This window comes from Ptychodera flava, chromosome 14 (assembly GCF_041260155.1).
Source record: "Ptychodera flava strain L36383 chromosome 14, AS_Pfla_20210202, whole genome shotgun sequence".
Taxonomy (NCBI): Eukaryota; Metazoa; Hemichordata; class Enteropneusta; family Ptychoderidae; genus Ptychodera; species Ptychodera flava.
Genome location: NC_091941.1, coordinates 16133977 through 16161608, shown reverse-complemented (window position 1 = coordinate 16161608; position 27632 = coordinate 16133977). Strand labels below are relative to the sequence as shown.

Here is a 27632-nt window from a genome sequence, read left to right as displayed (position 1 = left end):
ACAATTCTCCGGTAGTCCTATTCTGGTGAATATCGTCGCCCGACTGTCCGTGTTTCAAGTAGATAGCAAAGGAATCAAATTCGTCCTGTGCTTCACACCACAAAACTTAACCAGAAAGTACGTGATCGTCTCAGAATCCGAGTGAATAAATGTCACAGGATCGAAATTTGAATTGCTGCACACAAACACGGTCCCTCTATCACCGTGACACAAACTAGCACCCTCTTTCGTTGTCACAGGTATATTGTCATGGCGAGTTACAACTTATGAAATCTGACCCGATGTGTTCAGGAGGCAGGACAGATCATTTTAGTTTATCAAACCTTGATACACCGGATACAGGTCAGTCAGCAGAGAGTATCAATCATGTAATCCCGAAAAACGAAATTGTCAAGTGTACGTATGTTTGTATTTCGATCACCCCGTAAACTGAAAGCATCGGACACAAATATGCATGCAAGTGTTTTGATGGCAAAGCAGTATTGGTTTTACAGTATATAAAACATTTACTTGAAGGAAATCTGGCAGGAAGTTGATCTTGAACTTCATCCAAATATCCCTTGTCTTGCGAATGTAACGATTTTCCAGCCTCCCTTTTCCTTCACAATGTCGATGTAATGTATGTGATATCTTTTACATTTAAAACAAGTCATGCATAAAAACACACCTCGAGATAATTTAAAATCATAGCTCACTTTATTTCTAAGAAATTTTTCTATCAACATTAGAAGTCGACACCTTTTTTGTCTTCTGATGACCTTAAAAAAGAATTACAATCTCTAACTTTTTAGGGGAAGAATAGACTTATGGAATGAGATATTTTGTACTGCGGAACACTGATTCATTTGATCATGATTAACTTGATGACATGCACGTAGATGTTACGATCAATTTCAGGTGAGCGATTAATTTCAGCGGAGAGAAAGTCATGTGATCTTGTGATTATCTTTTTTCTTTGTCAGCCATCAAAGAAATCCCGATCGTTTATGCCCTTTTGACAGTCTTGACAAGTTTGTCATTTAGAAAGATGATGATGGACCAACAGTGTACTTGTATAGCACCGATCCACCAATCCGCACATGGAGCATCCCGAAATCTCTGACCTGTCAATCACGCCGTTGTCGCGGCAACGCTTTTGTAGGAAAGAACCCCAGTAGTCTAACAAAAGCTGACGACAAAATCAAAAGTTGCGGTCACTCATGAAATGTAGTTCTGATATACCCTCAGCAAATTAAATGTAATTAAATTCTATCATTTACTAGAAACTTGGTTAAGGAAAACCCGGGAGAAGACTGCTATCTACCTTAACTTGAACAGTCTTGTACAGGTAAATAAACGGTGGGATGCTCCCCTTATCAGACGCAAGTTGACAATTGACAGGTTCAGAAACATCGCATATGCTGCCTTTCGTTTCCAGCGATGTCCTTGTCGGTAGACCAATAGTCGGACATTTTTAAAGCGTATATTAGAATTCCGACGACTAATAGTAATATTTATCTCATTTCGGATCACTTCAGATAAATCTACCGCAGATCCCTTTCAATGATTCAATGTCCGTGTCCACCGTTTGTTCTCAAAGCCTAATATTGTAAAGGTATCGAACCATGCTGGACAGGTAGGAAAGAAAGCGTCAAATGATAGACGCCGTGTCTACAGGATAAAAACCTGTGACTTATAATGGGTTTTAGTTGAGTAAAAACTGTCATGCCATAAATCGCTGATTGATCGGAAAACTGAAGTTTAATTGATTTGAGGCATCGTCTTTTTCGCGTCTATAGAATGGCAGGAACAGTGAGTTTTAGACTAACAATGATGGGACTGACATTTGCCGTAAAGTTATAAGCATTGGATACCGTCCCTTTAATAAGTTATCTGTGAGGGTTGAGTTAATCAATGACAATAGTTTAATACAATTTCATCAGGTATTCTTTCATTAAAGACCAGTGCTTTACTTGTAAATCGAAAGACCCTCAACTCCAAAGAAGTCCAACATTTCCAAGGCCTTCAAGTCAAAAAGTGTTACCGATGCGTTATGATGCTTGACAAGCTTCATCTATACAGTTTGTCAAACTAGTCAAATAGCGTATCATAGACATGATATGTGTGAATGGCCAATAATCCTTTGTACAATGCGAGGGCTTGCCGAACGTTACAGTCTGCTAAGAGAAAGCCGAAAACGCCGCGTTAAACAAATGAAACTTTATGAATCTCATCGTTGTCACTGTGCAAACGGAGTAAAAGCGAAGTCAGCCAAAATGTTGCTTAGATAAATGCTGGCACGAACTTTATCAATGCAATACAATATAAAAGACCAAGAAAGTGTGATTGATAAGGCAGCAATTAGAGATAACCATGATTTGTCGTTTTATCTTTTTAAACGTACCATACTCAACGAAATGAAATCATCCTTTGAGATCGTCATATTCTGTAACATTTCTGTTTTTGTTATTTATCTTCCTATAATTACTGATAACCCTTTCGCCGGACATCCAAACACACGACCGTTTTCCCTTAGCAACCACTGCCTTAACGATTTATTTAACGCGTTATTAGTATATCGTTCACATGCAAAGCGATGTATAAAAGACAAGTTTACTTTACGGACATTGCAATTTCACTTTGCCAACGATAAAAATGTCACACTGTATCATTTTCTGAGTATCTGTTGAAGGTTAGTCTAGTAGTGAAGTACAAGGAATGCATCTACCTAAACCTCGAATTCATTCTTGCTACCAACAATCACACTCAGATTGCTTGGCTGATCAAAAGGAAGAAAACCACCGCTGTACGAATTTCAAAAAAGATTGACAAGCTTCCTTGTCTTTCTGAAGGTACTCGTCAATATACCAATGGTCTAACGCGTTCAGAAGGCAGTGTACATCTATAAGTATTTGATCAATAATAACAATAATCACTTAAATTCCCCAACCAATTAATGGAACCGTGCAGCCGATCCCTGTCAACATGCCGCCGTTGACGACTCGTTTGCGGTAGAAAATTTGAACAAAGCCTTGTCGCATGCCCTACTCGAATAATGACGTACGGTAGCCAATTTGAACGAATTTAGAAACAGATTGACAAGCTCTTCTTATCGTTTTCGTGAAAGGTGACTGTTAATATATCAATTGTCCGGTGTGTTCACAAGGCGGTGTTGATCGATTAGGTTTATCACAGTTAATGATACCAATTATCACCTCCCCAACCACTCCAAAGGAACTTGCCGACTGAACTTGTCAACATCAACAAGCCCCATTTACGCCCCCTCCGTTATCAGAACAAACCAAAGTCGCGTGCCACATTGGCTTACAGACCGAAGCAACTGTGGATGGTTTACCGATTATCAGTTGCGTCTACTTTTCAAATGTAAAATCCCGTGGAGAACAACTAAAAATATATCGTCAAAATAGTTATGATTTTACTAACCTGGTTTACGGTCTCTAACATAAGATTTCATCGAATGATTTCACCATTCCATGCCTGTTTGTAAAGTGCAGACTTGCATTCGTGCGGTATCCCGAAAGAAATCCGAAAATGGCGCGCGTTGTTTACACCTGTCACGTGTCAATCACTCTCTTGTCGCGGCAACGTTTACTTCAAAAGTCACTCATCGTTTAGCAAAACTTGGCGGCAAAATCAAAAGATGCACACTTCGATAAATAGTGGATCTGAGTCTACTCGGCACATTTGTACAACATCCGTTGAGAGTTGAACATTGTCTTCAGAGTTGCCAAACATCGTTTCCTTACGTCGAAGTCAATAAGTGGCCAACAATCACTGAAGACCAGCGAAGCAGTTCTTCCAGTGACGACAGTAAGAAGAATCAACTAGACTTATCCACAGTGCAACCTTCTACAGTTCCAGTAACGACAGATCTCACTTCACCAACTCTAAGGAAAGGTAAGTAGCAAATACAAATAAATCGCTTGTTACAAAAAGACACTTTTCCGGGATGTTACAGTGTTTAACGAGTCGCTTTCGTTACGAAAAATGGGAAGTTTCCACAAGCCAAATTTGTTCAGAAAACTGAATCGAATCGACTACACTTTATCACCCAGTACACTCGTCACTTGCCCCCTACAAAGCTATGCTAAAATATCCTGGGGATATACGACCTATAAGATACCTTATATTGGATGAAAACAGAACGCTGAAACCGTGAATGTTTTGTGTCATTACAAGCCGTCTAACATGTACAAAACTTTTTTTTTGAACAGGTACGGTCAAGATGACGAGTAAGAATCTTTATCAGCAGATTAGGACTTGGCAGCCATCTTTTTTCCGTAGTCCATCGTTGATGAGAGTTAGAGAGAAAGCACTGCTTACGGTTTATGATGATTACACCAAGTACCCCAACCCGACGCAAGTCAAGAAAACAGCTGAATTGCTTGGTATGACCACTAAACAAGTACAGGTAAGGAATATGAATTGCTTTCAGCACTCATGAAATGCACTTCATTTTTGGAATACTTTAACGACGTGCTGAGAGTAGAATATATTAAAACTAACATCAGATGGCGCTTTGCTTGAAAAGTGTTGTCATATCTGTTTGTAGATGGTTACGATGTCAGAAAACTCACAAACTATACACTGATATTAAAAGACGGAATGTGATAGTAAGTCTCTTATCGTAGATTACATCGTCAGCACTTATAAACGGTATTTTATTTCTATGTTTCAGTTCTGGTTTAGGGATCGACGTGCACGGGAACGACGACAGAGGAGATACACGCGCAGCGTCTGAAATGAGAGATACCCTAATGCAATTTTGTTCATCGTCCATTGACAGTGATACAACGAACTCCGATGTATCGTCAACACCGGCCACTCCCTCTGAATCAACCCAGTCCGGCTTTGAGTTTCCCGACATGCCATGTATGTACCATTCGTCACCTTATTCAACACCATCTCCAAGCGTATCTCCGTCTCCGTCCGGTCACTTTGATCCCATCGAACCTTCCTGGACACCTGACGCTTTTCACTCCTGTTGGCAGGGACACGTTCCGTGTGTACCTCTTCCATTCCATCGCCGTGTTATCTGTAGTTTACCAAGATATGGTAACGGCTATTCAGCTGTTCCGCAGTTTCCAACCACATCCCAGTCTCACAGATATCTTCCTTAGAACTGTCAGTAACGTCATTTACCGGTAATAGGTTTATTAACACGGACTGGAATATTTATCTGTTATGGTTAAAGTTATTTAATCGCTATTTCAAAGTTACTGTATATCATTTACATCCTGGTTTTCCTTTTGTTTGTATGTTCTACGTAACAGCAGGCTATATAGACAATGTCGAGTGTTCGATTGTAACTTCTCAATAAATCAATTACTTGTAAAATATAATAAACATGTTGTCTGTTGCAGTTCTTTTCACCCAACTTCAATTTTCTACTGTATTTAAATATCACACTCTTAATTCGCAACGGATTACAAAAAAAAACGATCGGCTTGTAGGCGTTAATTGTACAGGGTCATGACGTTTGATTCGGCAGAGTGAAAATCTCGTTAAATTGAGGTCATAAATTTGTCTTATGGTACCTGTATCAACTTTATCACCAATCTGATTAGAATCAGATGTAGAGTATACGGCGACGTCTCGCGTACGCGGCATTCTCTTTCTGTCGCCTCTCACTACGGGCGACAGCAAGAGAATACCGCGTACGCGTAACTCGACGTCGCCGTACTCTACATCTGATTTTACCAGATTGCTTTATCACTATCCATAGAGCGTCACTTCATACCTTTGTTAGCTGTTGTCCTAAATCGCCGGTTCTCTCATGAGTCTTCTTGATATTGACTATCCACGTGATGTGAGTCCTTTGCTTTCATTTGAATGTTGTGTGCAGTTAAGGTAGTACGCGCCTCGAAAGTTAAAGACTTAAACTTTTGCTCAAACTTTCCTCAATGAATATATCGACCATTCTCTTTCAAAATCAAGAATAAAAAATTATGGTCACACACCGTGCAAATTTTGGTACTAGAGAAACAAATAACCCGAGATTGACCGATATTTAAAATCCAAAATGGCCTCCATCCCTGTGTTAACTCTATGGAGAAAAATAAAAATTCCGTTATAAAGTGGATGAAGTGTTGTGAACACATGTGTACATTTGTTTAAGAATGTTGGTAAAATGGTTTTCGGTTACTAAAAGTAGGCGTGGCCTAAACTGCGTTCGCCCTACTGTTTATCATTAGACTTGCACAAATTAGAAAAAAAAATCATGATCTATTCCAAGTTCTGCTTTGAGAAGTTTAGTTAGAGTTCGTCACGCTGATGTCGGTTCTACTCGGTTTTCTTTGACAAAATGAGCCGTTAACAGGGAGTAGACATGTACAAGTTTCCTAAAATGGTCTGAGATTTTGTAAACTGTCCCTTCTCAGATCGTTTCAAGAAATTCATGCCGATCGTACATGTTAACACGCCATTTTCACGGTTCTGTGTGAGTATTTGTATTAAAACACTACATGCCTTTCCACACAGAACCGATATTGTCATGCGTTGCTAAATACCTATCTAACGGATACGATCCAAGCATTTCTGGCAATTTCTGCGACAGTTATGAAGGTATTTTTAAGGTATTTTTAATACTTCCAACTTTCTCGCCGCAAAACGGTAGTTCAAATGTAAAAGTGAAATACAAGTTGTCTAGTTTCTAAAATGGCAAAGCCTGTAATATTTTGTTTTCTCGCAGAGTTGGCGACAGTAACCTTTTGTGTCAATAGTGATTGGTTGAATCTATTGTCACAGAGCAATATAGATACCAATTAGTAAATGTTTAAGGGACTCGAAGTTAACTCGTGTCACATATATTCAATGAAAGTCCATTCTTCAAAGGACTTTGTTACACTTTCACATGACAGGAAAAGTCACCGATGTTCCTCAAAGCGAGACAAGTTTGTCGGCGCACCCTTTGCCATAATTACCTGTGAATACCCTAGTCTCCTCTGCACTTGCTGCAGCATTAAGTATATGCGTTAAGTGGGCCGAAAACCTTGTGATCGACATCTGTAACTTGTCACTTCCGTCGTTGTCGCCACACCGCTTCATTTTCCAACTCATAGTGAGATCGAAGTTGACGACAATGATAAAATGGAAGGGAGGTGACAGTAACTGTTAAACAGTATTCTGTCAGTAATCACAGAAATAAACCCCACAAAATCGGTAAATTAGGGACTCTTTTGCTTTTTATGGTTTGAAAATTGCCTCCGAATACCAGTAGTGAATTCAATGTACATCAAGATTTATCAAACAAAACGTAAGTATCAAAACTAACTTGTTTTGGGGTCAAAACATTAACAATTTCCATTCCGTTTACGTACCAAAACGGGTGAAAAATTATAATGATCGCTTTAAGGACTTGTAAAAAAAGAAACAAACATAGGCATGTCGATTTCTGTGGTTTACTAGTAACTAAGTATACAGAAGAGTGCTGTAGCGATTCAGGCTTGTAGCCGAAAGTCAAAGTCGGATTGCTCACTTGATCAAAGGCATGAAGGCTATTGTTTTCACGAATTCAGAAACCGATTGATAAATCTTCCTATTGTCTTAGGCGAGAAGTACTCGTCAGTATAGTATCTGCCCAACGTGTCGAGGAGGCGGTACAACTCTATTAAGCTAATCACAATGTGCTAAATGCACCGGATATACGCCCGAGATCAAAGATCATCTCATCATGTGATTTTGGAAAGGGAAAGTGTTGACGCTGTCACCTTGCAATAGTTTTGAAATGGAACAGCGCCATCACAGTGTGGCTGATCTACAGTTGTTTCATTCTTGTGTTAGTATCAATAATTAAATATTGCTTATCATTCCTTGCAATTTGGAACATAGCGTGAATGAAGCTACTTTCAAGGAGGTCACATGTTGCCTTATCATTTCTGGTACCAAACAGCATGGGGTTGAACACGTCGACAGACATTATAAGCGTCATAGACCGTCTTTCTATTTGTCAGTATCTTTAAAGCAATGCTAGGAAAACAATAAATGGGTTAATCAAAATTAAGACGTTTTCCATTGCTCACATTGTTTACTTTGTTCAAAAGATAATGTGATAGAAGCGTGCAATAGTTACTATACGCACTTTCTAGGATATTTCTGTGATTATGTGTGCTTTGACAAATTAAATTATCATAAAATCATGTGATCCGTTGTCGGTCATCGGTCATAACATAAGCCGCCTTCCTTTGTGGTCTTCTGACAGAGTTGACAAGTTTATCACTTTCACACACAATGTCAGACCATTGCCGTTTGTACAGTGCCATTTTGCCGCACTCAACTCTTGAAGAAAAGAGGGGCCGAGTACGACATCGGACTTGTCAATCATGCTGTTGTCACGGCAACGCTTTTGTTCAAAAGTCACTACTATTTAAATAAAACTTGGCGGCAAAATCAAAAGATGCGAACTCTGATAAATAGTGGCTCCGAGTTACGGTCGGCACACTCGGCCAGCATCCGTTGAAAGGTGAACATCGTCTACAGAGCTGGTCGCCCAACATCGTTTCGTTCAGTCCGAGTCATTTATTGTCAGAGAAAACAGTCCATTGGAGAAGTCCTTCAGGAGACGACAACATGAGAAATCAACAAGACCTATCCACAGTGAACACGTCTACAGTCCCTGTGACGGTAGATCTCACTTCCAATTCTCCAAAGAAAGGTAAGCGTTTTCATCCATAACAGAGCTTGGACACCACAGATCCACAGTCGCTCATAAATTAGAAGCGATTTTATTTAAGTCACATTACGCGTCTTATGCCCCAGGGAGGTCACAGACTATAAACCACGTGTCCTGCACATCATTAAAGCAAAGTTGAAGATATCATAGATTTGTAGCTCTGAGTTGTGTGTTACCCTTAGACAACTGATGTTAACATGAATTCCCAAACCCACAGGTACAATGAAGATGAGAGACAGGCATCGGTATTTCAAGACACAAGCTGGGCAACCATCGTGTTTTCGTGGTCCAGCGTTCAGCAGAGACAAGGTGACCGCATTATTGAGGGTTTATAACGATTACACCAAGTATCCCGACTCAGCGCAAGTACGGAAAACAGCTGAATTGCTCGGTCTGACAGCTAAACAAGTAAAGGTAAGGAAAATGTATGTTTTCTTCTTGTTGTTGTGACAGCAAGGTATGAACGCGTTAAATCACCATCGATTCTTGCGATCGCCAGAAAAAAATGGAAAATATACGGAGTAAATTTGTTGGATACTTGTTAGACATGTTACTTTGGCAACCGAGGATTCGCAGTTACTAAGCAAGCAGAATATTTCAACGTATATACGCTCTGTCTATTACTAGATGGATGTTATTTATTAAAAGGGGATGATTTCCATCTCATCCCCCCGAACACCCTTCACTGAATGTTCCATCCCTTAAAGCTCCCCACTGTTACTCTCGCAACGTTATTTGGTTACACCTGAATTTTTGCCTGGTAAAGCCACTACTTATCCACCTTGACGAAAGCTATTTCAAAATGCTTAAAACGTTTTTATTAGGGATTCCCCATAAATGAAAACAACGGGGTAATTATCACTTGCGATTCGTAATGAAGTGTTGCACTCGCAGTCTATTTTACAGTTTGTTTATATCTTCAGTGTTGGTTTCGGAATCGACGCGCACGGGAGCGACAACAGAGGAAGTATATGCAGTGTCTGGAGCTGAGAGATACCCTTTTACAGTCATGTTCGCCACACGTCAGCAGCCCACAGTCCGTCGACACTCATTCAACGGAGAGTGCCACTCTGTGTGATTCCAACCATACCAGCTTTGAATTTCCCAGCATGCCCTATGTGTTCCAGTCGTCACCCGATTCAGCGCTGTCTCCGAGCTTACCTCCGTCTCCGCCCAGTCACTTCAATCCCGTCGAACCCTCCTACAACCTGACCTGGTCACCTGACGCTGTTGACTACTGCTGGCCGGGACACGTTCCATGTGTACCACTTCCATTCCATTGCGGTGTTATCTGTGGTTTACCGAGATATGGTAACGGCTATTCAGCTGTTCCGCAGTTTCCAACTCCACCGCAGTCTCGCAGATATCTTCCTCAGAACTGTCAGTAAATACGAGGAGCTATCGTACAATTGTTAACTTTCAGTTTATTTTCACGTGTAGTTTTAGTAGAGATTTCATCATCATATATATTCCATTTGCTTCATACTTCTCTCTAATTCTGAGAAAATTGTACATATCATTTTTGTGTGTTCTTTAAAATAAATACAACATAGCAAAACGAGAATCTTGCACACCAGTGTTGTTGTCACTTTTGAGTGTTAGGTGTGTGGGTCGATGCGACTGAAAAAAAGTGATATCAAGAAAATGTCACCAAAAAATTCATCTCCGTTACTTTGTAGGCCCTATCACTGAGCAAGAACACGACGATTTCTTTGAAGACACTGACATCGCTTATCTGTCAGGACGTTCATTCTGTGTGAAAAAGCCATGATCAAAAGTTTCGTCAGAAAAACTAAGCCCGTGCGAACAAAATATGTTGCCAACGCTGTGTACTCTGCGCGCTTAAGGTAGTATGCACCTCCAAAGTGAAAGACTTAAACTTTTGCTCTAAATTTCCTCAAGGAATCTTTCAATCATTCTCTTTCAAAATCAAGAATAAAAATAGGGGTAACCGTGCCAATTTTGGTACTAGAGAAACAAATTACCCAAGATTTACCGATATTAGAAGTTCAAAATGGCCACCAATCCTGTGTTAATTCTATGGAGAAAAATAAAATATTCGAATTTCGAAAACTAAACCGTAAAAAGTTTCATTCACCAAGAGCTTTAAAATGAACCCCCACATGTTGTTATATCAGAAGAGAATTGTAAAAGTTTGAGAGTCCGAAAATCTGTTCCCGAAGTGCGTTCTACCTTTAGCAATGGCATTGGCAGTAAAGTCTTCTACTGTCTAGTTTAGAGGTGTCACGATGATGTCACTGATATTTGCAAATGTCGTGAATTGGTGTAAAATTATTGTTCCGGGATTTTTGACTAACAAAACCCTCTAAAAGGTGCAGAGCAATTTACAGGAGCCTCTCAATAAGATTCCTTGGCAGTGAGCCTCGTTACGTTGTTAGAAAGACGCTGTGGTACCACAGCCTCGTCCAACACATCAGTAATACTTCCTGTAAAGATGAAAACTGGCGAATTGGCTAATATGTCTGCCACTGTTGTCAGCTGTTATACCTCATCAGAAAATAAATGGTTTACACTCAAAGACTTGCATAAGGGATTCGGTTCAACTGACGCAAAATACACTACACAGCGTTATGTAGTCCTTACCAGTGTCGTGAAGCATGGGGACAGCTGATATGTTTAACACAGAGTCGTCTGTTTCCCTAAAATTTCGCTCTGCACCTATGCGCCCCATAGACATCTGTATATACGCGTGCAGGCGTACCGGGGGTAATAAGCTTACTCCCGTCCATGCGGCGCGTAGGAGCAGAGCTGAATTTAGAAAACAGGCGACTGTGGTTTAAGGTAGTATGCGCCTCGAGAGTGAAAGACTTAAACTTTTGCTCAAACTTTCCTTAAGGAATCTTTCAACCATTCATTTTCAAAATCAAGAATAAAAATCGGGGGTCACCGTACAAATTTTGGTACTAGAGAAACAAATTACCCAATATTTACCGATATTTGAAATTCAAAATGGCCACCATCCCTATGATAACTCTATGCAGAAAAATAAATTTTCAGATTTTCGAAAAAGTAAGACCGTTTGAAAAGTTTTCTTACATCATGCGCTTTAAAATGAACCCCCACAAGTGGTATATCAGAGAAGAATTGTAGAAGTTTGAGAGTCCGAATATCGTCACCGAGGTGCGTTCTACCTTAATTAAGGTAGTGTGCGCTCGAAACGACAGACTTAAGACTTTTGCTTAACATTTCCTGAATGAAACTTTCAACCATTCTATTACCAAATCAATGATAAAAATTGGAGCTAGCGAACAAATTACCCAACATTTTGCGATATTTGAAATTCAAAATGGCCGCCATTCATGTGTATACTCCATGGAGGTGGGGAATTAAATTTTGTATTTTTGAAAAACTAAGCTGGTCATACTGCATTGTTCGTCATTTCCATCGGACGATACATAATTTTTAGTAAGCTACTGGTTCTATTCGCCTGTGATAAGGATCATGACACATGTAGAGCAAGAACATGACCCTACAGCACTCATTCTACGTAATCTCAGTGGTAATTAAAAGTGTAGATGTCAAAAAGCAAAGTTAGGATCCTCCCTATGACATCATGACTATGTGATTGCCTGCAATTCATCCGCTGCTCACCATCCTCTCATGCACAATGATTTACGCATGCGCTGCCCACCAACTCTGGCAAAATGATTGACGCGTGCGCAAAGAGTACTTCGGACGGTGGGTAGCGATCAAGATCATCCACAACATGGATTCAAGAAGATACGTTTTCACCTCGGGTATAATCATTTATAAAAACGTCGAATAATTTTGAAAGAAGAAAAAACGGACAATCTGAGAAAGGGATTCATTTTCATTTTGTCGAAATCAAACAATCTTTCACTAACTTATTTTACCTGAAGAGATTCTTCTAAAACAGAACTGTACGCCTTTCCTTTGGCGTTCATAATTCTAAATGAGACTTCTACACATGACGTCGAGTCACTACGTTGTGAAACAAGTTCCTTCGCGAAATAGTGACACCATTTGGGTAAAAGTGTTGCTGGTCTAACATAAACATGGACACTTGGGAATTTGTTTCAGCCAGAACCAAAAAAGGGAAATCTGTAATGTGTTTAAAAAACAAATCCGTATTCAAGGCGTTAGTGAAATAAAAGAACTTAAACGAAAATTGGGAAATGACAGTTCATACATAGAACTCGGGCAGTCAGATACAATGTCTTATTTCACTACGTGTAGGACGGGTGTGGTGTTGACTTAATCAATTAAGGATGATAAATACCTTTTAGACACTTTCAGATTTTTATTTTTTCTCAATTGAACATGTCCCAAACCCCAATAAAGTATACATTTTCTGAAAGCCCTGATATAGAGCTATCCGACCAAGCACAGTGCACGGTCATTATTTGCATAAGAGTCACGTGACAAGCGTTTTGCTGAACCTTCCAAAAACCGGTTTTCCCGGCCTTATGCGAACACGCTGCGAGATTTCCGGTTGGAATTTCTTCATTGACAAGCCTTGACAATATCCTTCAAAACCGTGTCTGCGATTTTTTCTCGGAGGCTCCATTCAAATTATATGGCGTGATAATTAAAATTCCTTGAAAAGCACCTTCGTCCAACACCTTTAAGAGCGCATTAAAAAATAACAAAGGCATATAAAGGAAATCCCAGACACGGATTTTGAGTTCATTATGTTTCCAATGGACGGTGTGAATTTCAAGCAGCTAGTGTTTGTGAGCGCGAATTGACGAGGTGCCAAAGAAGGGTACTTCATTCACACATTGAATTCGAGAAAAACGCAAAAAACATGTTTTGATACTTCTACGCTACGGCATTAGATAATTAGACGTGCACGAGCCTCAACATGGGCATACTTTGTTACCAAGTGATGATGTCGGCCGGGAATGACAGTTGTTCAGAGAAAAAGTCCCAGGAAAATAAAATAAATCGCGGAAAACTACCAATTTTTGGAGCCTTGCGTGTCGACACATCGCCACAGCGAATGGCTTCAGTGGGCAAAACAATGACGTCAGCAGTCATTACTGATGGCGGGCGTGTCCCAAATTCATATGCAGATAAGCTTGTTTGCGTTCCCCAGATAACACTCCCCTCACACGCTATATAGACATTGCAGAACCGTAGACTTGATAGCGTACTATCGCACTAATTGCAAAGGTAATTCTAGGACGCGCCATTGCGCAATAAAATCTCGAATGGCCCTCATTTCTACGTTTGACGCGCCACTAAGGGCGCAACATTATATGAATGGGTCGATCACGCAGAGTTCACGTAGTTCATACATTCGCGTATCTCCCCGAAGGTCATTACCTCAGTCATAGTGTGACATGTAAAACGATTCAGTTACCTATCAACCTTTGCAATTAAATACCCACTACAGCTAGCATATATGGTGGTACATAGGAAGCTGGGTAGAAAGGACTGATGTAGGGGCAACGGTGTTTTGGAGCTGTACGCATGTGGCATGGTCGATGAATATAAAACAACGGCACTGGCCGCTGCGTAAAGGTGGAAAGCTAGTCGACACTCGGATTTTTAACGCCGGTATAGTTGACGAACCCAGGATGATCGGGCAGTCCCTTACATTGACGCGTTTGCAACGTCTACCGTCAATACAAACGAAACGTTGAACACTGCAAGGAAAACATCCATGATCGTTTTGAAGAGCAACACATTTTAGGTCGGACACATCTCGTTTTCCAGAGTAGCCAGGTCTTTTCATAGAACAACACCGCTGTGTAAAAGCCTTTGGCCAGAACCAATGATCGTAAATTTGCTAATACATACGAGTTATGTTTAAAAGTTGATGTATCGATCACTTTATTTAGGTCGTACGCGTTACAGTCTCGTGGTATATATCAGTGTATGAGTAGCCTAATTGTCGGTGCGTGCAAATCGAGGGCCACTCTCGGAGAAATCCTACCGGTGCGCTATTAAGCTTTGATCATGATCGTTTCCACAGTCAAAATCACAGTCCTTAGCAATTTGTTCAGTTGTTAAAGTCCGACATATCAATAATTCATCACATAAGTTACGTAAACAATTGAATCAAACCACAGTCCCTCTATCCAGTCCCTCTATAGAGGGACTGTGATCAAACCAAACGGTTTGCTGTTGCCATTATTAATATTGGGCCTGTTGCGTACGTACAAGGGACAACTTTGCAGTAGGCTTGGTTGGTTACGGGGCGCCCGATCTCCAGTATTTTCCTTTTCTTAACTTGATAGACTACTGTATTTTCTGCAGAAAATTCAAGGTTTTTACATGTGTGATGATGATGGCCCCCGATTTTCTAAAATGGCCCCCTTGGGACAGGAGATGGGGCCAACAGTGGCCCGTTGTTTTTAAATCCTAGAATGAACAGTGTGTAAATTTTGTTTATCTAACATTGCGAAAAAGACGTCAACCACCGTAAAGCGGCGTGTGCAGGCTCCGACCAACCCTAAGCAAAAAGTGATAAAACGTCGCACTGCTGAGAAATCGTCGTTGACACGATGTCTTGACCACACAAAGAAAAATGACTTGCTCTCTGGTGTAGACTGTGTCTGGAACTGTACGAATACTTGTTTATTGGACTAGGCTTCGACAAACATTTAATTACGGTTTATTGTTTACAGACGGAAGTAATCCTGGTGTTTGGAGAAGTCACAGCACGTATTATGTAAATTAGCTAGTGCAACGCAACGTTGTGTCACTCAAGATGGATTATGGAAATAGCAATGCAAATGTGTCCACAATGTTTACAAAAGCTCCCCGATTTAACCGGGATAGCCACGTGCATTTGTTATGATTTTTAAAAATCGTGAATTACATGGAAACCATTCCTTATCTTGAACTGGCGACACATCTCAATTCTGGGTCTTACTTCAAGGCATATTCTCAGAGAATTTTGAAAATTTGACAGAAAAATGAATGATTTGGTATTTATCATCCTTAATCAGCCGATGTGGACAGCCAATTAGCCAGTTGGCAATGTTAGCAGCCAGTCGCTTAGCGGAGAGGCAACAGACAGAACCACTTGGCAAACTTCCCATTCTCGAAAACAGTGGTATTATTTCATACAAAACGAAGTTAGCGGAGCAATTAAAGTGGTGTGTACACGGGTTGAAGAGAAGATAAGGACTTGTAGGTGATAAAGGAAGCAGTCAGTTTGGAGTCGAAATCTGTATTTGAAATATCACAGTCAAAATTAACATAATAAAATGACTTGTAGGTAATAACTAAAGCAGTCGGGCGGTTTGTAGTCGAAATTTTTATTTGAAATATTACAGTCAAAATTTGTAAAATGAAATAAAGTAAACCATTGAACAAAGAACTCCATCCCTCCCCAGCCCAGGGGACTGACTCCTGTCCCCTGAGGTTGTGCCAGAGAAAACGTAGACCCCAGTATAGTACAAAATGCTTACAATTCGATTACAAAAATAATGATATTAAGCAATCAAAGTGGTATGTTTTTTTTGCAATACTTTTATGAAGCGAACAATATCTCATTGCGAACGTTATCAGACATTCTAGAGACTGTTTTACTTGAGCAATTTGATAAGCCACTTAATTACAAAGGCTGAGTAAACTGTGTGTGCCATCATATATTACGAGTATAGCCACCCGAATGCTCTCTTTTATTTCATTCAAACCTATTTTAAAGGTTGAAGCCCAAGTCCATCCCACTCCATCCCAATCTGATTAAAATTAGATGTAGAGTACGGCGACATCTACTTACACAATTTGTCTTTTTCTCCTTTGTTACGATTACAGTAAAAGGGCGCGTAGAAAAGTACATTATAGTACGTGTTAAAAATATATCATCGGTGTGAACGTTTCACACACACACACACACACACAACGCACATAACTCCCGACCGTCTGACCGCCTCTCGAGAGCGACAACAACACCTACAAGAATCTTGTTTCGTGACCATATGTTTCATTTATTTATAACTCAAGAAAATGATCGATATGTACATTCTTCGCAGAACTAGATAGAAGTATGAAGGTAATATTTACATCCAAATGATGAATTCACTGAAACTATACATAAACATGTATAAACTCATCTTAAGCAATGAAAATTCAAAGACAAGTGAAAGTTCTCAAATTTTACTGACAGTTCTAAGGAAGATATCTGTGAGACTGGGGTGGAGTTGGAAACTGCGGAACAGCTGAATAGCCGTTACCATATCTCGGTAAATTACAGATAACACCGCAATGGAATGGAAGTGGTACACACGGAACGTGTCCCGACCAGCAGGAGTCAACAGCGTCAGGTGTCCAGGTCAAGTTGTAGCAGGGATCGACGGGATGGAAGTGACTGGGCGGAGACGGAGGTAAGCTCGGAGACAACGCTGAATCAGGTGACGACTGGAACTCACAGGGCATGCCGGGAAATTCAAAGCTGGACTGGGTGGATTCACTAAGAGTTGCACTCATCGTTGAATCACTGTGGGTGGACTGTGGGCTGCTGACACACGGCGAATATGGCCGTAAAAGGGTATCTCTCAGCTCCAGATACTGCATATACCTCCTCTGTCGTCGCTCTCGTGCACGTCGATTTCTAAACCAACACTGAAATAAAAAAAAGAAAACGTTTAATAGGCTGAAGCTGCCGCATATAGTCATAATACTGACGTTTATCTACTCTACATGCTTTTCATCAGTCCTGAACAGCTGTCATAAAATCTTGGTACTTTTAAAAGAGTACGTACTAAGAGACATTTAGTAATCTACCAGGCAATAATTTAAGAGTTCCTAAATAATGCACTTACAACCCACTATAGAGACATCTTGTACAAACACTTGACTGGAACTTTTAGGGATTGAACATTCAGTGGAGGTTGTTCAAGACTTTGATAAAATACGTCCAAAATTCAAATTTCCAGGAATCAGAATCTCTTTTGCAAGAGCAACAGGCAGGAAAGTATTAAGGGAGCCTTCAGTAATTACAGGGGGGTGGGCCGGGGGAATCGGGGGGAGGGTCACTTTTTAGAAAACAGTTCAAGGGGGAGGGTCACTTTTTATAAACCTATCTTGGGGGGAGGGTCACTTTTGACAGAAGCTGATTTTATGGCCAAAACTTTGATTGTCCATGTGATATTTCCTGAATAGGAAATCACCAACAAATGCATAGTGAATTGACATTTCGGTGAAATCCCAAAATCAAATTTCTTACACAACTATGGACTTGTAACCACTCTAGTCTAATCAAGAACAATAATGTGAATAATCAAGCATACATAAATGCACAGATTTATCTAATTTTGTACTGAAAAAAAATTATTCATAGTTTCATCATAGACCCCAATGCATAGTGTATGAACATTTTGGTGAAATTCCGAAATCATATTTCTTGCACAACCATTGACTTGAAACCACTGTAGTCTAATCAAGAACAATAATCTAAATAATCAAGCATGCATAAATGCACAGATTTATCTAATTTTGTACTGAAAAAAATTATTCATAGTTTCATCATAGACCCCAATGCATAGTGTATTGAATGACATTTGGTGAAATTCCAAAATCAAATTTCTTACACAACCATAGACTTGTAACCACTCTAGTCTAATCAAGAAAATTAATATCAATAATCAAGAGTACACAAATGCAAAGATTTACCTTTTTTTGTATTGGAAAAAACTATTCATAATTTCATCATTAACACCATGGATAGTGAACCAACTTTTTAGATGAAATTCAGAAATCAATTTCTTGTACACAAATGTTCATTTTACTTCCCTATTCAAGCAAAGTACATTTAAATACATTATCAAACATATATAAAATACAGATATAGCATGTTTTGTGGGGGTAAATTGTCAATAATTTGCCTGATAGACTCCCATGTATTATGATTTGATATTTTTGGATGAAGCACTAAATCAGCTACATCTTGCCTTCTTATAGTTGCAAAAATATGGTGACCCTCCCTAAACTGTATGAAAACCATTATCTCTTCAAAAATTCTTGCGTGATAAATTGCGACTGTCCCTCCAAAAAACACAAGCCCTCCCCTCTGTAATTTGTCCCTAACATAACAATTGAACCAATTGTTATGTAAATTAGCTGATACTGTTTTAGTTATTCCCGGGGAGAATACCGCAGTGGTTTGGGGGGAGGGTCAAGTTTTAGAATGTCGGACAAGGGGAAGGGTCACATTTTAGACAGGAGGATTGGGGGGAGGGTCACATTTTACGGTACAGGTGTTCGCGAAATTCCCCCGGCCCATCCCCCCTGTAATTACTGAAGGCTCCCTAAACAAAATTTTAATCATCACAATTTCCCGTTTGACTGTCCATCGTGTATGGGTCCATATACTTTGCCGGTCATTGAAACAATTGGTTACAAAATCTAACTAGTTCATTCTCTTTATAAACAACAACAAAATCATGAAATTTTCTTACCTGTACTTGTTTGGCGGTCAGACCGAGCAGTTCAGCCGTTTGCTTGATTTGCGTCGGGTCGGGATACTTTGTGTAGTTGTCATAAACCTGCAACAACACCTTAACTTTGTCTTTCGTAAACGCTGGACCACGAAAGCAAGATGGCTGCCCAGCTTCTGTCTCCAAATACCGATGGCTGTCTGTCATCTTCATTGTATCTGTTGGATTGGGTATAAGGAGTATTAGAATAAGTTGTCGAAATCGTAAAATCTCGTTTCCAAGAGGTAAACTGTGTGAGTCTTGCAAATCTATGACATCTCCCACTTAGCTTTTAAGGTGGCATTAACTTTAAACTTTTGCTCAAACTTTCCTCCAGGAATTTTTCAACCATTCTCTTTCAAAATCAGAATAAAAATCGGTTTGGTACGGTACCTGAGAAACAAATTACCCAAGATTTGAAATTCATAATGGCCGCCATCCCTGTGTTTACTCTATACATAACAGTAAAATTTCTGATTTTCGAAGAACGTAATAGGACAGAAAGTTTCCTTAAAGCAAGAGCTTTTAAATGAACCCCCACAAGTGGTAGATCAGATAAGAATTGTAAAAGTTTGAGAGTCCGAATATCTACCCCGAGGCGCATTCTACCTTAATGAGCGACGCGTAAAGAGGTTCAGTCTGTGATCTCTCTGAGGAGTGAGTCGCTTCTGCCTTACTTTCAGTAAATGTGTTTGGTTTCTTTATAGACCCTCGAGAAAAAACTCGAGGATCTATGGTTTCTTGGAGGAAACAACTTCAAATTTAGAAGCGCCTGGTATATCGTCGGTGCCCATATTGGAAACTTTTTTGTTTACATGATAACACTTACCTTTCCTTGGAGATGGTGAAGTGAGATCTATCGTTACTGAAACTGTTGACAGCTGCACTGTGGATAAGTCTAGTTGATTCTTCTTACTATCGTTAGTTGAAGGACTTCTAGAATGGCTTTCGGTGCTTCTCTGGCAATAAGTGACACTGACCGAAAGAAACGATGTTTGGCGACTCTCAGCAGGACGATGTTCAACTCTCAACGGATGCTTGACGAGTGTGCCGAGGGTAACACGGAGCCACTGTTTATCAGAATGCTCATCGTTTGATTTTGCCGCCAACTTTTGTTCAACTGGTAGAGCGACTTTTGAACAAAAGCGTTGCCGCGACAACGACTTGATTGACAAATCCGACGTGTGGACCGCGTCATGTTCGGCCACCTTTCCTTCCGTAGAAGGCGATGATCCGCCATTGTTCGTGAAAGTGACAAACTTGTCAACCAAGGACAAGGGGGACTTCTTTGATCACCGACAAATAAGGAAAAAGTCTGACAATATCCCGTGCTGTACCAATTCTGTGTGACAAAGTACTGTACACGTGACATCACTGAATAAGAAAGTGCGTAGCAACTACTCCGTGCTTCATGACCCTATCTATAAACATAGTAAACAACCTAAACGTAAAAAGTTAAGTTTTGTTTCAAGGAATTACAGGAAATGCTTATCTGAAAATACTGACAAATAACATGTAACCCTATGGAACTGTATATGTTCGTCATTTCAGCTACGTCATATCATGGATGTACACCAATGGTCACATGGACGATATCTGGTACACTGGTACTTTAATAGAAGAATGGTGATGAGGCAACATTTGACTGCAATGTATAATTTCATTCTTCGGTACAAGGAATAAGCAGTGTTGCAGCATGAAATTTTAGATCAGGGGACACTGTGTCCCACCACCATTTTTTTTGGGGCATTTTGTACATTTTAGGGACAACAAGCAGTTGTCAATCAAATTTTGCATTATTTCGTAACACATCAGTTTCACTGAATAAAATTCAAGATACCGGGACCGCGTCGGTATGCTTTAATTTCAGGCATATCTGCCGCAAATCAGAGCTCAGACGGACTACAGTCAAGCAAATTATGATATCAAGTGCAGCGTTTTAATTACTTTTAATCATAGCTAGCTCCGAAAGTACGTTGTGTAAGCCTCAAAATAATTATGCAAAATACAGATCATCGGCAGTAACAGATATTAGTTGTAGACTACACCCAACCATAGATCCTCGAGAAAAACGGGACAGGCAACTGCGATAGAGAACAAAGGGTCTATGGGATTAGCAGCTTGCGATCTATCTTTGAATAATTAAGAGGTGTTAATGGGTCGGGGACTGCACAAGGTCCGGTTCATAGACACGTGCATGCGGGTATACGGTAATAATGTTTTCGGATTACAAGTTACTTCGGATTACCCGCAACTCCATTTTTAGAAATAAAAGTGTTACAACTACTTTGAGAAGAATTCGTCAAAATGGTTTTAAAGTACTTTTTACATATTGGTAGCGAGATTCGACGCAACTAGAAGTCTGCAGGGAGTCAGTATGTTGCTGTAAAGTGACAAAGTTTCGAATAGAAATCCGAAACACATACCGCTGCAGTTCCAGACTTGACAGCAGTTGACATCACAGAGTTGTTTACATTCCGCAATCGTCCGTGTATCTTCGAATTTTCCCTCGTTTTTGCAGTTTTTTAACCGTCGGAATATTTTCTGTGCGAGGAGTGCTCCATGATTCGGTAAAGTATGTATGTTAACTACTGAAATGTTGTTGTTTGAAAACTGTGAACGGCCAAATTTACGAGGACAGCGTTCAACTTTGTGTAAATGCATGTCTACCTTACTGCTTCTGAATCCATCAACCGATGGATAGTACCGATTTATCACGAAGTTTCTCCTGACAGCGAAAGTCAGTGTTACAAATGTATTTTCTAGTACTTGGCGGATGTAAACATGTGTAGCTTATCCGAACTTTGGTGTTTCTTTAGGCTAAAACAGTACAAAATGTTAGAGGTCGTGTATTTGAGCTCCGATGGAGTAGTCATTTTTTGTGTTCCCTGATTTTCGTCAAATGTTGCGTGACAGATGAAATAAAGGTCAGATTTTCGTTTCGCAGGACTGGGGAAGTGTAAACCTGTCTAACTTGTAAATGTTTCTTGTTATCGGTGATTTTTATGGTAGGGAATGTAAACTTATATTGTAGATATCTAGCAAGAGTTTTCTGTAGCGTCTATGGCTAAATGTACACAGTTTTTATCGTCTAGTTTTTTCCCGTTGGCTTCGGCTTGAATCCAAAATGTGATCTTCATCGTTACCAGAACATTCACCATGACTAGTATCAAAAAACCCTCAAAATTCTCTGTGTCATTACTCGGAACGTGCCATGCAAGAGCAAAGTGTACATATTCAGAACGTCAGTTTGATCGTTAATGAGATTCAGTGTTAAGTACGAAGTATTGTTGTCAGGGACCGCTTGGCAAATAAACTTTAATGTATTCAAAGATAGATCGAACAAAGAAACCTCAGCAGTTGCCTGTCCCGTTTTTCTCGAGGGTCTATGACCCAACACAGTCGACTCACGAGTGCGCCCGAGGTGCCCCGCTCTTGCGGGACAACGGGGTCCGTTTGGGGATATGTCGCAAGGGCGCGTCCTGGCGGCAACACTGGAATAAGCAATGTTTAATCATTAATACTGAGACAAAAACCCGGCGAACCACAGTACCTCAACTTCAACCTTGTCTGATTTTATTGTTTCAAAATTGTCTAAAAGGGTCGTACTTTATGCTGTCGGTTAATATGGACCATTGCAAGGTGAAAAACACATCATATAATCAACACTACCCTTTTCCACAGTCACACGATGATCTTTGCTCTCTGGCGTATATCCGGTGCAATGAACAAATCGTTTGATTGGTTTGATAGATCTGTACCGCCCTCTCAACAAGTCGGGTCAATTGTACGCTGACAGGTATTTGACGTGAAACACAAAAGGGAAGAACTTATCAATCGGTTTGTCAATTCACAAAAACAATAGGCTACATTCCTTTGATCAAGCAATCAATCCGACTTTGAATTTCGGCGAAAACACCTGAATCAGAAGTGAAAGCTGATACTGCATTTCTGTAGGGAAAACAGTGATTTCACTCAAAATAAATATTATAGTACATCTCGGCGCTAGTAAAAGTCGCACTGGTGAGACACAGAATTGCGATTTTAGAGATATTTTCACAGAAAACAACATGATCTACATGAGCAAAATGATGTTAGAACACTACAAGTTCCGACTGGAGAAATATTTGCAGCGATCTTGATTTGACGCAAGGCTTTGATGAAACTTACGACTAGTTTACTTTTCGCTTTTAAAGTTAAAACTACAGAGGGAAAATAGAGATTTTCCGCGATTACAGGCTTGTCGTGTTTTCATGGGCTATCAAACGTGTACGGTTCAAGAGTTCATGTCTCAATTTACCATTTTTCCTTTGTCGTCAAGTTTGATCTAACAATTTTCTGGAATATAAAGCGACAACGACGAAAAGGACAAGTTACAAATGTTGAGCACAATAGTTTCGGCCTTTTCAAGGCACACTTTACTGCGGCAAGGGCAAAAGACACTGACATTCACAGATAATTAAGCCGAAGGGTTCGGCGACAAACTTGTCAATCGTTGCGAAACGTCGGTGACTCTTTAAGTTGGGTAACAGCGAGACTGGGTCTCATAATAAAGATCCACTGTAATGGACTTTCTTTTTAATATTTATAACATGGTTAACTTAGAATTCGTAATTATTTCCCAGTTGTATCGATTTTGCTCTCCACTCAGTGTATTCACGTAAGTGCCGTGTGATGGCTGGCTCCAACCAACCCCTTTTGATATGAAAAGGACAAAATCGCGAACCCATAACGCAAACCGGTTCTGGCATTCTTGAAACTCGCTATATTTCACTATGAACTGCTGTTTTGCGGCGAGAAAGCTAATTTAACATCTCACAGTCATCCCATCTCAGGGCAGATAGCGTTTGATACGCTTGATAAGTATATGGGGACTCAAATGAGCATACACATCAATCACTTGTCAACCCAAGGGACATGGTTTGTTTTGATGCACACTCTCTACAACAGACCCGTTAATTGGGCGTGTTGACAAGTATGTGCAGCGAGAGTTTTCCTGAAATGATCTGAGAAGTGACACTTGATCACTAATTCTCGGATCACTTTGCGGAAAGTTGCCGCCCCTACTTGTCAAAACGCCCTGTTAACATTTCGTTTTGTTGTCAAAGAAAACCAAGTCGCGTGCCACACTGAGGTAAATGGCATGCATATATTCATGTAAAAGGCTTAGTTCTGAATTATCTGCTATTATAAAATCTATATGGCAGTCACCTACGACTGAATGCAGTCGAATTCTTTTGATCAAAGGGGTATGCCGACAGGCTGTCATGAGATAAGTAAGCACCGACCATCTTCTGGCAAAACAGACAATTGAATGATCACTTTCTATACTTGTCCAGGTTTTATGAATAAACATTGCAGCGATTGCCTTAGGCAAAGTCTACGTTGTTAAATTGGAAACCATTTTACCTTCTATCATTAACACAAGATTTGATCAGAGATTGTCTACTTTCACACAAGTGACCACATACAAAGTGGATTTTCTCCAAACAAGCAGGCAGCTTTAAAAAATAGTGTTGAAAATCGTAAAATAAATTATGTTAAATGTGTTTAGGAAGCAAATCTTTCCCGCCAATCAAAGTTCTATAAGTCGGGTCTCTCAGTATCAGCGAAGGCGGAGTCCAATCTTTAGGTAGTCACGCCAGCTGACCTTTGACCTCATAACACTTTTATAAAACGAGAAAACATTTTACATTTTTTTAAAAAAATATGTTCATCTAAACAATTTTTAATTTGCAATGAATAATGTTCAGTCAAAAACCTGTGAATTTGAGTGAAATTATGCCGCTGAACTAAAATTTCTAACACCTGCAGTGTGCTGCTCGGATATATAAGAGTTTCGTTCTGTGCAATGAGCGGACGCGCTGAACGTTTCCCAGTCTGCGATCGCGGTCGCGCGACGAGCATCCTCCAAACGCTAGAATTTCGACTTTTTCTGGTTATAATGATGAAAAAAGGTGTATAATGATAAATTCATTCACAAAATGAGAACACTTATGTCCTTGTTCATAATATGCTCGGCACTGTCTTCGACGCTACGCGTTTTGGACAATACCTCCGCTGCAATGTACTCGGACATAAGTTGCGGTATTTTGTAAATAACGCTGTATTATTAGATAGTATTAAGGTGTTAATAATAATTTTGGATGGAAATTCGTCATGATGTGAACTGGAAGATTCGTATCCTGGGCTGGAGAATAATAATTCTTGAAGTGGGTTTTCTTATTGGTTATTGTTAACGGTCTGTCGATGGCAACAACGGGAAAGTGTGACTGGCCACTGTCGAAATATTCCCTGGTGCCACACGACTTATCAATGAATTACATACAGTGAATTCAGCGTTTCTTGTTTTTGCACATTCGGCTTGACCGCTGGAATACAAACCTTCAACCCAAGTGGATTTGACGTCTTTCAGTTATTTGGGTTTTTTTTGGTATTTTGGCCGTTTGACAAGTTGAAATAATTTCTCCGTGAAACTTTAAGGCCAAACGAAATAAAGTATTATATAATGTATTTTTGTTGATTCATAATACAATATGTACTAGAATTCTCATTATTACTTACAGGTTGCAAAAATTACACAAAATGACTCTTATTATTGTATCTTGCATCATTTATTCTTTATTTACAAAAATAAATCCCTTGGTAACAAAAGCTTGAAAATGATGTATATCCTACATAGAGAATATAGTGGTTCAAAAATTTTGAATAACATCTCAAAAACTTATAGTTTATAAATTAGATAGTCTAGTTCCCATCAAAACATATCAATGAACTCTGTATCTAGAGAGCAAGGAACTGAAGAGGTCTGACTATCAGCGATGGGATATGCTATGAACTGGCCTTCATAGTGAATAGAATGACTACCCTGACTGTCAGGAAATAACGGAGAAAATTGTGATCTGCTGAAATGAACCGACGCGTTGGAAGACGTTCCTGGGTGAGGTGTTGATGTAACCGGTACTGGCGTTGATGTTGTGATGGGTGATGAAGACGGCGATGCGAATCTGCACGGGTTGCCCGGAAACCGGAAAGTTGTTGGAGACGAGGATGGGGCAGCAGCGTTGCAAGGTTCGATGTCAAACTGGAGCAAGGGACTAGCAGGTGTGTGATTGTTGTTGCACGCTTGTCCGTTGTCAGGATTTGCCGTAGAGGGCACAGATCGATGTTCGGGTTGTCTTGGTTGGAGACCTGCACGGCGCCACTGAATCCATCTCTGCAATTGAAAAATAAACGAAATTTAAAACAGGCAAGCTCCTATATGAATCTCTTAACCAAAATATCCATTTGGAATAATTTATATGGACGTCAATGGCATGGGAAATCTGAATCCCCCGAATGTACGAACATTGACGTACGTCCGTGGTATGAAACAAATGACTGTAAACAAGTCACATGAAAAGACATGACTTCGACATTTCTTTTTCCGTAAACTTTATTTTTTCATAGACGTGGAACTCGACATGTTTTGATAAATTTGCCAAACAAGAAACACTATTATGAAAAATGGACAAATAAAAAGACTGATTGTAGTTTGACTGAGTAACCGCCATACCATGATAGTTTCTTCAGGAAGATCTGTCAAAGCCGCCAGCAGGTGACAAAGGCTGTGAGAGGAATGCTGTGTTGGTGAGTTGAAAACTTCATCCAGCGTTCTTTCCCTGCAAACGTCGACGGGAACACGCTGACTCACGTCTTGCGTAGCACTGGCGAATGGACAAAGTCGGCTTTCCCTGCACCTTCTCGGTAAATCTGTAATGAGAGTAAACCAAATAAGTATAGAAACATTACAGCGTACGATGGTGTAATATTTACAAGAGTGGAATGCCGGCAGGTCTCGTTGCCTTTGCACTAATCTAATAATTGATTATGTAAAGTGCCCCGAAATTTAGAGTGCATATGATGATTGGTACCATAGTTTTTTGGAAGGTCTATGTTGGTTCCAATGACGATCAACGTACTATTGTAACTTCACTCTAAATATCAAATTAAATCAGTTCAATAACGGCATCAGGTCATAGTCTTACCTTCGGTAGTCGACGCAGTAAATCTTGGACCATTTGCAGAGTCTACTGCTATCGCTGCACTTCGTTTAGTGGTTGGTGGCGCCGTGTAGGTTGCCTGAGCAGGTGGCCCGCTTGTGTTGGTCGATGCCGTACAGCTGCTATGTCGCTGACTTCTACGGAACAACTCTGGTACCAAACTTGCCAATGGACACTGTGAGAATCGCTCGGGATAGAAGTAAACTTCTAAAGCGCTGATCATGTTGTAACCTGCTTCCATTCTGATGTTCTCCAATCAAACGCAAACCAGAGAGTGATGTACGCACCAGTCCTTCATCGCTTTTTATGAAGACGGTAACTTTCATCTTTCCGACAGATGAAGTTTGTTTTGTTGACGTGTGAAGGTGTTACCATGGTAATTAGTTATCGTTGAAGACAGATCGGTGTGACAATCTCTGTCTTAACAACCAAAGAGTGTTCAATAGGAAAGCGGTGACCTCAATTAAACACAAACGGTCAATGGCGGAAAGTATAGCAACTGGT

The 27632-nt window shown here is 40.1% G+C and overlaps 3 protein-coding genes and 1 long non-coding RNA gene across 4 annotated transcripts in view; 2 read left to right on the top strand and 2 right to left on the bottom strand.

Moving 5' to 3' along the window:
- Window positions 1-3421: 3421 nt before the first annotated feature.
- Window positions 3422-4727, top strand: LOC139150659 (uncharacterized). Its single transcript, XR_011556252.1, has 3 exons — window positions 3422-3897; window positions 4215-4411; window positions 4679-4727. It is a non-coding gene; the product is annotated as an uncharacterized lncRNA (long non-coding RNA).
- A 3741-nt stretch (window positions 4728-8468) lies between these two features.
- The window catches only part of LOC139150657 (homeobox protein prophet of Pit-1-like), a 44977-nt gene continuing 25813 nt past the window's right edge, over window positions 8469-27632 (top strand). The window contains exon 1 of the mRNA XM_070723089.1: window positions 8469-8653. Coding sequence (XP_070579190.1) covers window positions 8569-8653 — 85 coding nt within the window. The 5' untranslated portion in view covers window positions 8469-8568. The remainder of the gene's footprint in view (window positions 8654-27632) is intronic.
- On the bottom strand, window positions 16781-20326 carry LOC139150545 (homeobox protein OTX1 A-like). The gene is made up of 3 exons (XM_070722982.1): window positions 20197-20326; window positions 19069-19265; window positions 16781-17233 (listed from the first exon to the last, which is right to left on the bottom strand). Exons 1-3 carry the CDS (start codon window positions 20324-20326, stop codon window positions 16781-16783), a joined length of 780 nt encoding a protein of 259 aa, XP_070579083.1.
- Window positions 25735-27496, bottom strand: LOC139150656 (uncharacterized). The gene is made up of 3 exons (XM_070723088.1): window positions 27114-27496; window positions 26642-26838; window positions 25735-26302 (listed from the first exon to the last, which is right to left on the bottom strand). The coding sequence occupies exons 1-3, from the start codon at window positions 27367-27369 to the stop codon at window positions 25844-25846; spliced, it is 912 nt and encodes a 303-aa protein (XP_070579189.1). The 5' UTR covers window positions 27370-27496; the 3' UTR covers window positions 25735-25843.